The following is a 12,377-nucleotide window of genomic DNA, read 5'->3' as shown; positions in this document are numbered from 1 at the left end:
GCCAGCTGTAGCTATAACTGCCTATACCTATCTAAATTTGTAGAAACTCAGTGACATGGCAATATAGGAATTCTCCTGTGCAAAAATAAATAATTTATTTGTAAATGACAATATCTGTAGAAATTCAATGACATGGCAACATAGTAATTTTCTTATGCTAAAAGAAATGACTTCTACTGCATGGAATTAGTCCGCAGAGGGCCGAACGTGGCTTTATCAGTTGCTGGGTCCGTTCCCCTGTGGCTGCGAAGCTGCCTGGCTCCTGGTCATCAGCTAAAGGGAAAGGGAAAAAGAACAAGTGAAAATGCTGTTTGCAAAGAGTCCCTGAGTGGAAGCCACTGATAAGAGCCTCGCTGGTGCAGGAAGGGCTGTAACATCAGCTCACGCCCCTGAACAAAGCGCCGTGAGGAGCAGCAGGGCAGGCGCTGCCCTCTCCTCCCAGCAAGCCCCGCTCAGGATGAGCCCAGCGTGCAGCGAGCCCACAGCACGTCAGCCCTCAGCGCTTCATGCCGTAGCGCACCCGACGCGGGAGCGACGCCACGCGCTCTGCTCTGCTCTGCGCTGGCTGCCTCACCTCTGGATCCGGCGCCTGCAGCTGCATGGAGCAGCCCGTGTGCTGTGTCCTGAGGCTGCTTTCTCCTTCGCTGCTGGTGCTGTCAAGGATGGAGAGGGATGCTTTCAGAGGAAGCCAGCCCACCCACGTCAGCGCTCTCACTGCTAACTGAGCACAGGTCCTTCACACCAGGGAGACTTTGCGGGGGCTGGGAGGAAGCTTCTCCTGAGCCCTGACCCACTTCTTTTGGAGCAGAACCACCAGATTGTACTCAAAGAGCAGAGAGGAAAGCTCAGGTGAGAGCGCTGCCTTGGACAGGGACCAAGGCGCTCTGCGACACTGTCTCCCAGGGACCCTTTTGCCTGTTCTACTTGGCTATAAAAGTCTACCTTTGCTGTTTGACACGCGGATAAGCACCAGCCGCGTTACATGGAGTGACACCCTTTCAGCTGCAAGCACACATGAGGGCACCCAGGTTTGCAGCGCAAGGGGACAAGGCAGAGGACTGAAATGCATTTGTCACTGCCGCCGCTGCTGGGTCGCTGCCGCCTGAAGACGCGAGTGCGCCAGGCTGAGGCTGCGCCCCTGCTCCCAGCAGAGCAAAACTTGTTCCTGCAGCGCCGCCAGCCCCTCACCCTTCGGGGCAGCCCCGGCGCGGCTGCCTGGAACGGAAGGCAGAGGTGTTACCTTGGCTGGCTCGGAGAATATCTCGATGGGCCGGACGTGAAGGGTTCCGAGCGGGAGCACTTGGCAGGCCTCTGAGGGGATGGTGACGCACCTGCACGTTCACAGGCCCCTCTCTTCCTCGCTCTGCCCCTCTTGCCGGCCGCCTTCTTCCTGGCCTTCCCTCGTGAGGTGGGAGCGGGCAGCTGTGCATTCCTGCCGGTTGCCGTTTTCCTTGGTCTCCTCGGCAGCTGGGCCTCTTCTGCAGGAGGTCCAGGCTCCTTCTTCATGCAGCGACCTGTGCGCCAAGGAGAAACATCTCCTCAGATGACACAAACACAGCGCTTCACAGAAACAGTCAATGCAGCCGGAGAGATTCAAGACCATTCAGGTAACAAAAGTAGAGCCAACTGCCATTCCAGCAGCATACAGCTTTGCAACCAAGATCTTTGAGGATACTGAGTTCTAAGGATTTCATCTTTCTTGCATAAAATGGTGGAGGATCGAAGATTTGTAAATTTTGGAGACCAAACAGGGTAACAACATCTACTGAGCTTGGAACACGCCCAGTGTTCCTGCAACGTAAAGGAAAACCGTGCGTGTGTCAGTCTGTGTTTTGCCCATACCTTGGCACTTGCTTCGTGTCCAGGGTGGCTCTGCTGATTCTTGTCTCTGCCTCTTGGCTTTAGGAGGCATGGAGTCCTCAGCTGCTGGGCGCAGCACACAGACGAGCTAAAGCAAAACAGATGTCTGTCTGTTTCCATGACAGTTTATTCAGACTTATCCCCATAAAAGCACTGCAGAGCATCCCCCCTCAGCAAGGTGAAGGTTAGTAGGGAACTGTTTGTTCGGAAGAGGGAGGTATCGTTTGCTGACACGTGCATTTGCTCTTACCCAGAGCTTAGGAAGAATGACTGGCTATCACAGGACCTGAGCAAAACTGGACCTGGCAGCATGAGCCGGTCCTGCTGAACAGAACCACCCCGTAGCTGGGGCCTTGCCGCCAGCCAGCCAACAACCCTACCTGCTCCTGTTCATGCTTGTGCCTCTCACACCTACACATGACCCTGGAAAGCCAGTGCCAAGCATGGGGAAAGCAGCCCTAGAGTCCTGTCAGGGTAGCTCTGATCAGGTTCCTGATATTGGCCTGCTATGAGTGGCATCTTAAAAACCAAATGCAAAGACAAAAATCAGTTTAACAGTGATTTCCAAGTCATGCTGCCCACAGAAGTGCCCCTCTTGGCTATCCTTGTTATAACGTCATGTTTTCCTGCCGCTTAATTGCATCGAGGAATAACAAAAGGAGACGGCAGAGACCCACAAAACAAAAATAGGAACTAGAAAGGAAAGCATCTGTTATCTTTGTGAGATAAAGTCGTCTTCCACCAGCCAGCTGCCATAGGAGGTGGATGGGACTTGTCCTTCCTGTCAGCACGACCATTTAACACGTGGTAAGCTATGAAATTTTGTCAGATCTCATTTCTATTCATACTGACTTTACTATCACCTAGGACAGGAAAGGCCCAGAAGAACCAACCAGCAAAACACAACGTCACTAGTTAGGACTGTAAGAATGCAAAAGAGCCGTGAAAGAGAAAATGAGCGAGCATAGCGTTTTCCTAGCTTCTCTGTCCTAGCAGCGAAGCCCAGAGGACTGCCTCTTCCGCGGGCACCCCCCTCCCCGACTCTGCTCTTTAGGTGTACGGAAGCATTAAAGCACCAAGCGGTCTAGTTGGTACCTGTCCAGTGTTCTTGAACAGCAGTAACAGCTTCAGCAGCACCAAGACCTGGTGTTCTCTCCATAGCAGAAATACCAGGCAGCAATATCGAGAAGCGTCTGAATCCCCTGCTGAGCGCTGTGCGGCACTCAGCACTTCATAAACCCACCGCTCCTCGCTTAGCCTGAGCTCCCGATAGATTCACGTCCTTAACCTTTCTCTCTCTCTCTCTCTTCACATCTACCCTGCGAGACATTCCTCCATCTCCTAGATGGACAGCCTGCGTTGCCTCCTTCCCCTCTTACCTACACAGGCTACACGCCTCTGCTCCTCTCCCACCTGAGCTGTGAGCCACACATGCTGGTTTTAACATCACTCGGATGTGCAAGGCAAACATTTCTGTTGCGCAACTCCAGGGCCTTTAGTTTAGTTTGCGTTACTAGAGCTTTCAAAATCATTATTTGTCAGTAGGTAATACAAGAAAATACTAAACCTCGTGATCCATCCGCTCATAGATAGGGTACCGCAAGCCACAACTTTGACACGGCAGGGTGACGGGCTCGTCATCTGCAAAGCAAAGCAGAGTCACATCCCCTACCAGAGAGAAGTCTGGCGCAGTTGGATCCCTACGCAACAGGCTGCTGTTCTGTGTCACAGGACGGCAACCTGAGCACACGTTAAGGCAACAGTTACTCTAGTCACACTTGCTGAATTCATTCCACATCAGCAAATCCACGCCATCCAGCGTGAGAGTAGTGTTTTGGGGTCCAAGATAGAGCCAGCGGTCTGCTAAAAAAGCCCACGACTGCCTCCAATAAATCCTTTAGCACCATTTCTCCTTCCACAACCAGCTGATGCTTCATGTCTGCCCCGCTGATAATAGTCTCAGTGATGTCCGGGACGTCACTGCAGAGATGCGCAGTGCTACAGACGTGACCCCACATCCAGACCTTACCTACCCTGCTGCTTAACCGAGGAGGAGCGCAGCTGCCGCACAACCCCAGGCAGAATGTGCCGCGAGCAAACAACTCCCGCTTTCATTGCGAAGCTCGATACTTTGAGACAAAAGAATCGGCAGTGGCCTGGGCTCTCACCCCAGGGACCTCAGCAGTCCTCTGTGTAGCTGGCTTATACCTTTGCAGTTCTGTTCCACGGGAAAATCAGCCCACTCCCAGTGGCTCTGGAGCTGTCATTACCCAGTGTTTTCCCAGAAAGAGTTACAAACCCTTACGCTTGGATCGGCTGCCAAATGTCCCATATGAAGCTGGTTATTACTCATCTCTGCACCTCACCTCGCTTCTGATTTCTTTGTGCTGCTGAAACATTGCTTCTGCTAATGTCCTTAAGGGGTGTCCCCTACACAGCTGCTATAAATCTGCTTTTCTAGCCCCTTGGGCATTCCCCACAGTGGCCCAGCACAGTTACCTGTTCCTGATTCTCTTCCACTGTGCCGGAGGTCTTGCAAATGTGCATCCTCATCCTCAAAGTCAGACGGTGCACTTCCTCGGGTTTGTACCCCCACTAGCCCGCAGACCCGAGGATGTTCTTTCAGGTCTCGCACCAGTATGTAGCGGTGGCAGTTTTCGCATTCCTCCGTCCGTGTGCTGCAGTAAAGTTCATGGTCAACCATGGCTCTCAAAGGCAGCTGTATTTCGCAGTAAGGGCAGAGGACAAGTCGCAGAAGGCACACAAACGCCTGGAAAATAGAACGAGGGATTATTCTTCACATATGGAAGAGCGAGGCAAAGGTGGAGGGAGGTTCCCCGTTTGCTGAAGAGCTGAGCGGTCCATTCTTTCTTTAGCCAGATCTAAAGCTACGCTGAAGGATAGCCTGGAGTAAGATAGCACGTGAGAAATGTGAAGACCAGCAGGCTGTGTAACCTGTGTAGTCATAAACACGCCAGCTGAAGCACTCCGAAGACTCAGGACATTCCTTTAAAACCTGTCATACTTGGACAGCAGATTCCTTCCCACTGTGCTTCTTGAAGATAGCTTTCAGGGACAGTCTCAAAACCCAGTCCTGATCCCATTGCACTGGGCACTGCTAAAAAAACTTCTCCGTGTGTGTTCTGCGAGGGAACAGATTTACAGCTCACTTACTACTCGGCAAGAATTGCTTGCCTATGTCCTTCACCCGCGACTGAATGACAGGTAAGTTGCCCTTCCAGAGGGGTTACAGAGAGATGAAAGCCCTGTTAGAATAGCAGATGCTGCAAGAATACGTCATCATTTGCTTTACAGGCAAAACTAGAACCACTACGCACAAACGTGCAGGATGAAGTGCTTCCAGGGGTTTGACCTGGTCATATCTTCACCGTTTGAAAATCCTTTGTTTGTCAGCAATAAGCAGACTTAGGTGGCACTTGCAGAGCTGTCTGCAAGGGGGGGCCATAGGAAGGGAAGGGGCTGACATTGATTACAAGATTGCCTGTGACGGCAGCCAACTGGAGTCAGAAATTGAAAAAACCCCTGTTGATTTTACAAACTCTTTTCAAAGTCTGTTGGACACCATGACTTATTAAAATGCACATGACCACTGCAGCAGTCAGAAATGCGTCATGTGAAAGGACCGGAAGAAGTGGAGTTCATCATATTCGGTGTTTCTGAAACAGCGCACCATTTTTCATCCTCATCACTAACAAGGACAAAATCACCAATTATCGCAGATAACCCTTGGATATGAAGGCTTGAGCAGGCTCCACTGCTTGAAGGCAGTTTCCAACCACCTTCTCTCAGAGGGTGTGAATTTAGGGCTCGATAAAAAGGGTGCCTCAATCACAATTTGCAGTCCGGCTCCTGGCTGACAGAAAGGCTCTGGAATCGGTGCTTGGAAATGCCATCGAGTAGCTTCAAAACATCTCCTAACATCAATAGATGTTCACCAACCTTGTGGTCCTCCAAGTGTTGTTTTTCCATCTTCATCCCACACTCGCAGGTAACCTACAATAAACAGACCTCATGAGATTAATTGCCACAGAGGACAGCAGTTTTAGAGGAGGAATGCGTTTCTCACCTCCACGTGCTCAGATGCAAAATGGTTCTTCATTTCCGAAATTGGGATGTAAACCTCGCAGTACTGGCACGCTGCAAGAAATCTGCTGCAGTGGACTTCATGAATCGTGAAATTAGAGGCAGGAATATCCTTGTTGCTATGAGAAACATCACAGAGGTTACTTTGCAGAAAATAACACTGACCACAGTTGCAAGCAGTTTTTCACAGCACAAAAATCCTAAGAAAGCTTTTGATGAATTCATGGTTTAGAGAACCGAGTAACTAAAGAGCAAGGCAAGCCCAGCCAGGCCTCCACGTTCCTTCATAGGTGGGATATTAACGCCTATAGCATGCAAAGGTCACAATGTTCACACTACATGGAGATAAAATCAAGGGGGGTGGGCTTCATTATGAGAAAGGCAAATTTTGCAGCATAAACAAGTTATCACCAGGTTCAAGGTGATGAACTAATTAGTAAACTCATCTGTGAAGATCACAGTTTCTTCCTGAAACTAACCGGGCTATGAGAGGTCGAACAGTGCTCTGCTCGGAAAAACTACAGAACAGACCCTCTTGGGCCAGATTTGCTCAGTGAATGATAGCAGTAGCCATCTTACTCTGGAGCCAACACTCCCCCGCTCACCCCCTTCCCAAAAAAAGACTCATTTTCCTGTCTGGAGGACAAGGCAAGGCTTACAAACAGAGAAGATCCAAAAAGAACTGAGGCACTCTGAGCTTCGCCCTTGTTCCTGCCTCAGGCAGGTAGCATCCTTTCTAGACGATGCTCCCCAGACTAAAGCACAACTCAGAACACCAACATTAGTTCTATAACCTGTTGTGCCTTCCCATGTCACCAAGGAGAAAACCAGCAGAGCCGTTCAGTTTTCTCCTTGGCCAGATCCCGAGCAGGCAACAGCCCGGCAAAGCAGCAAAGTCCAACAGCAGCATCTCAACTGCACGTACACAGCTGCTTGCAAACCAGCCGGGCTGATGCTGCCAGAAACTGCTTGGAGTCCCACGTCCCTTTGGGGAAAAAAAGGGAATGTCTTTAGTTGCTTGTACTCAGGAGGTAACTTCTGAGCTGGCATCGCTGTCGGCGAATGTATTACCGACACCGGTGTGGCTGGGAAAAGGGAAGCGTCATCAGAGAGAAGCAGGAGGTGCCTCTTGGTTCTGTTTTCAACATCCCGGCTTCTGCCAGATGCTGAACCGGAACTTGGAACCATGGAGTTCACGTGTGCCTCGCTGAAAACCAAGTCTTTGTTTCTACCAAATACTTTGGTTCCTGCCTACGTGCTCAAGTCAGAAACTTGAGTCAAGGCTGAGCAGGTTGTCAGGCCCTGACACTGCAGAACCACGTGCCAGCCGTTTGTAATGAAGGGGGCATGTTCGTTAGTGAGCTGCCCCTCCCAGCCCGTGGCAGCATGTCAAGGGGATACGTATGGATGTGTGTGCAGTGATGGCTCCCGGAGACCCCTGGCAGCCTCCGCTGCATGCCTTACCAGTGACCGCACCGCAGCGTTGCCGCCTGGTTATCGGCGGCTGAGGGCATGGCTGTGTCCTGGGATGAAGAGCCGGGTTCCTCCTGCTGCCTCGGCCCCGGGCCTCCCTGGCGGGGGGCAGGTGTGTAGGGAGGAAGATGGTGAGGGAGGTGGGTGTGTAGGGGGGAAGGAAGATGGGGACGGGGGTGGGTGGGTGGGTGGGCAGGTGGCTAGGGACGTGGGTAGGTGAGCAGAGAGCTCAGGAGAGACGGCTGCGCTCTCAGCACTGCAGGGAAAGCGGCTACGGCAGTGCGAGGGGCCCGGCGCGGCGCAGCACGGGCAGAGCTGCTCCCCGCTCCTGGCTGCGGGCGCTCCCAGCTCTGCGGGGATGGGTCCAGCCCAACAACGCACCCGACAATCCACCCAACAACGCACCCAACAATCAACCCAACAATCCACGCAACAATCGACCCGCGCTCCCCAGCGCCGTGGCAACGGGCGGTGGCACGCGGCCAGGCCCCACCCCCTTTCCCGGCCGGGACCCGCCCCCTTCCCTTCCACGGCCAGGCTCCGCCCCGCCGACGCACTCGGCCCCACCCCACTGCTCCTGGCGGTGCTTCAGCCCTGCCCCCGGGCCAGCCCGGCCGGCGGCTGCGCAATGCGGTTCCGCGCTCTCCTCATTGCGGCTGGGGCAGGGCACGAGGGCTCTTACGCACTCTCCTTTTTGTCCTGGATCTCTGCCCTTGCAGGTGGAAGAACAAGGATGTGTACGCAACAGCGATCCACAGCTTGAGGGTGCGTGAGCTGCAGACTCCGGCGTGCATGACTGCAGCGCGTGCTGGCCTTGGGTCCATCATTCCCCTGCAGCTCCAGACTATGCTGAGCCCTCTAGAGATGGAGCTGAGGACGTGCGGGCTTCCCTACATTAAATGGAGTTCCTCGAGGTGAGGAGAACTGCAAACCTGAAGATCAAATGTGAGGAAGAGAGAAAAGCCTACACAAGTGTGTATATTCTTGTTCTGTCAGCGAATGGTGAAAAAAAAAATCAACGTGTGCGCAACAGTTGTAGAGCTAGTTGTTGGCATCCAGAGCCTGCAGCTCCTGCGCTTAGGAAAGCTGTGTTATTACCTGTCTGTCGCGTATTGCCCTTTCCAAGAGCCGGATACATGTCAGAAGAATATTTACTCTTGAATCTTGTCCATTTCCTGGTAGAAGCGTATCTGTAGCTGAGAAATGACTCGGAGTAAGCGCAAACACACGCGGAGCTGACGGAGACCAAGGGGAAAACTAAGCAGAAGGCGCGGCTGGGAGCCGCTTTGTTCCCGTCTGGGATGCGTGTTCCCAGGCAAGTGCCACAGGGAAGCGCGAAGGAGGTCGGTGGAAGTTTGTGGCGCTGGTGTTGCTGCCAGCAATGCGCTTGGGGGTTGTTCCTGGCCCGTGGATGGCGCGTTTGGTTTGGGTTTCACGCCCCCGTTCCAAGGCCTCGGCGCCTTGGGTGGACTTGCTCCCAGGGGCCGGAGAGCTGGGAATGCCGGTGTTCTCCAAGGCCGGGAGTACGGCTGTGAGTCAGAAAATGCTGCTAATGTCCGTCTTCTCCTTCCAGAGAGCACGTCCGAGTGGAACATATCTGCGTCTTGGCCCTGAAAGGCGTGCTGCAAAGTTACTTGATACATATTTATTACAATTAATTATTTGTGATTACAAATAACACAGACTTTGTATCGATGCTGTTTATACCTCGCTGTGTAAATGAAGCTTCTTATCCTGCAGAAACGTCACACCGGTAAATACCCTTCACCGGCTGGTTTTCTCAGAGGGATGGTCTGAGCCCTGCAAGAGGAGGAGCTCGGGGGTGGGGGCGGCACTGGCTTTTTGTTTCTTTGGTTGGTTGGGGTTTTTTAATGCCACTAGAATGGAAGTGCTGCAGCGGTTTGCCTGGAGCTCAAATGGCCTTCTAATTAAAGCTTTTTCTAATCATCATCACTTCCTTGTGCTCTAAATCACTTGACCTTGTCTGTAACAGGCTTCTTTGTCAAAGCAGAGATTGGTTTGTGATTTTTTTTTTTTTTTACAACTATCTATTCATTCAGAATGTAAAATTACACTACACAATGGCAGAACTCTGGAGCTGGGTATTAGTTCTGGCTTGGTGTGTGTCCATCTCGGTACCGTTCGCAGCATTAACCTGTTAAGTGCTCTTGGCCATGGAGTGTAACTTGCATAAAGGAGATTCTTAACATCCCTTGAGATGTATCGTGTCCTTCTTTGGGGCTGGAAAGAATTAACTCCTGGGCTGCTGCAGCTGCGCTGGTGCAGGGGAACGGAGCTGCTGGAAACAACGCTGCAGACTGTCTGGCCTCCCGCAGGTGGGGAGCTCCGGACACCCCTCTGCGGCACACGGCTCCGGGGGGCCTCACTCTGCTCGAGACTGACTGGCACAAGGGGCTCAAATCTCAGGGGGTCAGAAACACTGCGTCAGGGAGTAATCAAAGAGCCGGCACAGAAACACAGCCCAGGGGGGTTTCAAGGTCACGGTGGGGGCCGCTAGCGTGGGGTGCTACTGGTATAGATCATAGGAGTGAAAACCTGTAGTATACTTGAACACCCTAAAAGTACCTGTATATATCATGATCACTGCCTGTAGCCGCCTATGCCTATAGCCAGCTGTAGCTATAACTGCCTATACCTATCTAAATTTGTAGAAACTCGGTGACATGGCAATATAGGAATTCTCCTGTGCAAAAATAAATAATTTATTTGTAAATGACAATATCTGTAGAAATTCAATGACATGGCAACATAGTAATTTTCTTATGCTAAAAGAAATGACTTCTACTGCATGGAATTAGTCCGCAGAGGGCCGAACGTGGCTTTATCAGTTGCTGGGTCCGTTCCCCTGTGGCTGCGAAGCTGCCTGGCTCCTGGTCATCAGCTAAAGGGAAAGGGAAAAAGAACAAGTGAAAATGCTGTTTGCAAAGAGTCCCTGAGTGGAAGCCACTGATAAGAGCCTCGCTGGTGCAGGAAGGGCTGTAACATCAGCTCACGCCCCTGAACAAAGCGCCGTGAGGAGCAGCAGGGCAGGCGCTGCCCTCTCCTCCCAGCAAGCCCCGCTCAGGATGAGCCCAGCGTGCAGCGAGCCCACAGCACGTCAGCCCTCAGCGCTTCATGCCGTAGCGCACCCGACGCGGGAGCGACGCCACGCGCTCTGCTCTGCTCTGCGCTGGCTGCCTCACCTCTGGATCCGGCGCCTGCAGCTGCATGGAGCAGCCCGTGTGCTGTGTCCTGAGGCTGCTTTCTCCTTCGCTGCTGGTGCTGTCAAGGATGGAGAGGGATGCTTTCAGAGGAAGCCAGCCCACCCACGTCAGCGCTCTCACTGCTAACTGAGCACAGGTCCTTCACACCAGGGAGACTTTGCGGGGGCTGGGAGGAAGCTTCTCCTGAGCCCTGACCCACTTCTTTTGGAGCAGAACCACCAGATTGTACTCAAAGAGCAGAGAGGAAAGCTCAGGTGAGAGCGCTGCCTTGGACAGGGACCAAGGCGCTCTGCGACACTGTCTCCCAGGGACCCTTTTGCCTGTTCTACTTGGCTATAAAAGTCTACCTTTGCTGTTTGACACGCGGATAAGCACCAGCCGCGTTACATGGAGTGACACCCTTTCAGCTGCAAGCACACATGAGGGCACCCAGGTTTGCAGCGCAAGGGGACAAGGCAGAGGACTGAAATGCATTTGTCACTGCCGCCGCTGCTGGGTCGCTGCCGCCTGAAGACGCGAGTGCGCCAGGCTGAGGCTGCGCCCCTGCTCCCAGCAGAGCAAAACTTGTTCCTGCAGCGCCGCCGGCCCCTCACCCTTCGGGGCAGCCCCGGCGCGGCTGCCTGGAACGGAAGGCAGAGGTGTTACCTTGGCTGGCTCGGAGAATATCTCGATGGGCCGGACGTGAAGGGTTCCGAGCGGGAGCACTTGGCAGGCCTCTGAGGGGATGGTGACGCACCTGCACGTTCACAGGCCCCTCTCTTCCTCGCTCTGCCCCTCTTGCCGGCCGCCTTCTTCCTGGCCTTCCCTCGTGAGGTGGGAGCGGGCAGCTGTGCATTCCTGCCGGTTGCCGTTTTCCTTGGTCTCCTCGGCAGCTGGGCCTCTTCTGCAGGAGGTCCAGGCTCCTTCTTCATGCAGCGACCTGTGCGCCAAGGAGAAACATCTCCTCAGATGACACAAACACAGCGCTTCACAGAAACAGTCAATGCAGCCGGAGAGATTCAAGACCATTCAGGTAACAAAAGTAGAGCCAACTGCCATTCCAGCAGCATACAGCTTTGCAACCAAGATCTTTGAGGATACTGAGTTCTAAGGATTTCATCTTTCTTGCATAAAATGGTGGAGGATCGAAGATTTGTAAATTTTGGAGACCAAACAGGGTAACAACATCTACTGAGCTTGGAACACGCCCAGTGTTCCTGCAACGTAAAGGAAAACCGTGCGTGTGTCAGTCTGTGTTTTGCCCATACCTTGGCACTTGCTTCGTGTCCAGGGTGGCTCTGCTGATTCTTGTCTCTGCCTCTTGGCTTTAGGAGGCATGGAGTCCTCAGCTGCTGGGCGCAGCACACAGACGAGCTAAAGCAAAACAGATGTCTGTCTGTTTCCATGACAGTTTATTCAGACTTATCCCCATAAAAGCACTGCAGAGCATCCCCCCTCAGCAAGGTGAAGGTTAGTAGGGAACTGTTTGTTCGGAAGAGGGAGGTATCGTTTGCTGACACGTGCATTTGCTCTTACCCAGAGCTTAGGAAGAATGACTGGCTATCACAGGACCTGAGCAAAACTGGACCTGGCAGCATGAGCCGGTCCTGCTGAACAGAACCACCCCGTAGCTGGGGCCTTGCCGCCAGCCAGCCAACAACCCTACCTGCTCCTGTTCATGCTTGTGCCTCTCACACCTACACATGACCCTGGAAAGCCAGTGCCAAGCATGGGGAA

The 12,377-nt window shown here is 52.9% G+C and overlaps 3 protein-coding genes across 3 annotated transcripts; all 3 read right to left on the bottom strand.

Moving 5' to 3' along the window:
• Nucleotides 1-79: 79 nt before the first annotated feature.
• Nucleotides 80-1,945, bottom strand: LOC129783742 (serine/arginine repetitive matrix protein 2-like). The gene is made up of 4 exons (XM_055794665.1): nucleotides 1,843-1,945; nucleotides 1,241-1,514; nucleotides 575-653; nucleotides 80-273 (listed from the first exon to the last, which is right to left on the bottom strand). Exons 1-4 carry the CDS (start codon nucleotides 1,910-1,912, stop codon nucleotides 217-219), a joined length of 480 nt encoding a protein of 159 aa, XP_055650640.1. The 5' UTR covers nucleotides 1,913-1,945; the 3' UTR covers nucleotides 80-216.
• Nucleotides 1,946-3,421: 1,476 nt separating this feature from the next.
• Nucleotides 3,422-6,284, bottom strand: LOC129783780 (TRAF-type zinc finger domain-containing protein 1-like). Its single transcript, XM_055795088.1, has 4 exons — nucleotides 5,948-6,284; nucleotides 5,821-5,874; nucleotides 4,360-4,630; nucleotides 3,422-3,501 (listed from the first exon to the last, which is right to left on the bottom strand). Exons 1-4 carry the CDS (start codon nucleotides 5,978-5,980, stop codon nucleotides 3,422-3,424), a joined length of 438 nt encoding a protein of 145 aa, XP_055651063.1. The 5' UTR covers nucleotides 5,981-6,284.
• Nucleotides 6,285-10,145: 3,861 nt separating this feature from the next.
• On the bottom strand, nucleotides 10,146-12,011 carry LOC129783741 (serine/arginine repetitive matrix protein 2-like). Its single transcript, XM_055794664.1, has 4 exons — nucleotides 11,909-12,011; nucleotides 11,307-11,580; nucleotides 10,641-10,719; nucleotides 10,146-10,339 (listed from the first exon to the last, which is right to left on the bottom strand). The coding sequence occupies exons 1-4, from the start codon at nucleotides 11,976-11,978 to the stop codon at nucleotides 10,283-10,285; spliced, it is 480 nt and encodes a 159-aa protein (XP_055650639.1). The 5' UTR covers nucleotides 11,979-12,011; the 3' UTR covers nucleotides 10,146-10,282.
• Between the last annotated feature and the right edge of the window lie 366 nt (nucleotides 12,012-12,377).

This window comes from Falco peregrinus, chromosome 2 (genome assembly GCF_023634155.1).
Source record: "Falco peregrinus isolate bFalPer1 chromosome 2, bFalPer1.pri, whole genome shotgun sequence".
Classification (NCBI taxonomy): Eukaryota; Metazoa; Chordata; class Aves; order Falconiformes; family Falconidae; genus Falco; species Falco peregrinus.
Note: the sequence above shows the minus strand (reverse complement) of the source record. Positions and strands in the feature narration are given on the sequence as shown.

Excerpts from the sequence above, each read along its gene's own strand:
- LOC129783742 (XM_055794665.1), bottom strand. The coding sequence starts at position 1,912 with ATGCCTCCTAAAGCCAAGAGGCAGAGACAAGAATCAGCAGAGCCACCC. Across the intron at positions 1,515-1,842 it reads GACACGAAGCAAGTGCCAAG|GTCGCTGCATGAAGAAGGAG; the intron begins GTATGGGCAAAA and ends CTTGGCGCACAG. Across the intron at positions 274-574 it reads TGCAGGCGCCGGATCCAGAG|CTGATGACCAGGAGCCAGGC; the intron begins GTGAGGCAGCCA and ends CTTTCCCTTTAG.
- LOC129783780 (XM_055795088.1), bottom strand. The coding sequence starts at position 5,980 with ATGAAGAACCATTTTGCATCTGAGCACGTGGAG. Across the intron at positions 5,875-5,947 it reads TTGCATCTGAGCACGTGGAG|GTTACCTGCGAGTGTGGGAT; the intron begins GTGAGAAACGCA and ends TGTTTATTGTAG. Across the intron at positions 3,502-4,359 it reads TGGAAGAGAATCAGGAACAG|ATGACGAGCCCGTCACCCTG; the intron begins GTAACTGTGCTG and ends TTTGCTTTGCAG.
- LOC129783741 (XM_055794664.1), bottom strand. The coding sequence starts at position 11,978 with ATGCCTCCTAAAGCCAAGAGGCAGAGACAAGAATCAGCAGAGCCACCC. Across the intron at positions 11,581-11,908 it reads GACACGAAGCAAGTGCCAAG|GTCGCTGCATGAAGAAGGAG; the intron begins GTATGGGCAAAA and ends CTTGGCGCACAG. Across the intron at positions 10,340-10,640 it reads TGCAGGCGCCGGATCCAGAG|CTGATGACCAGGAGCCAGGC; the intron begins GTGAGGCAGCCA and ends CTTTCCCTTTAG.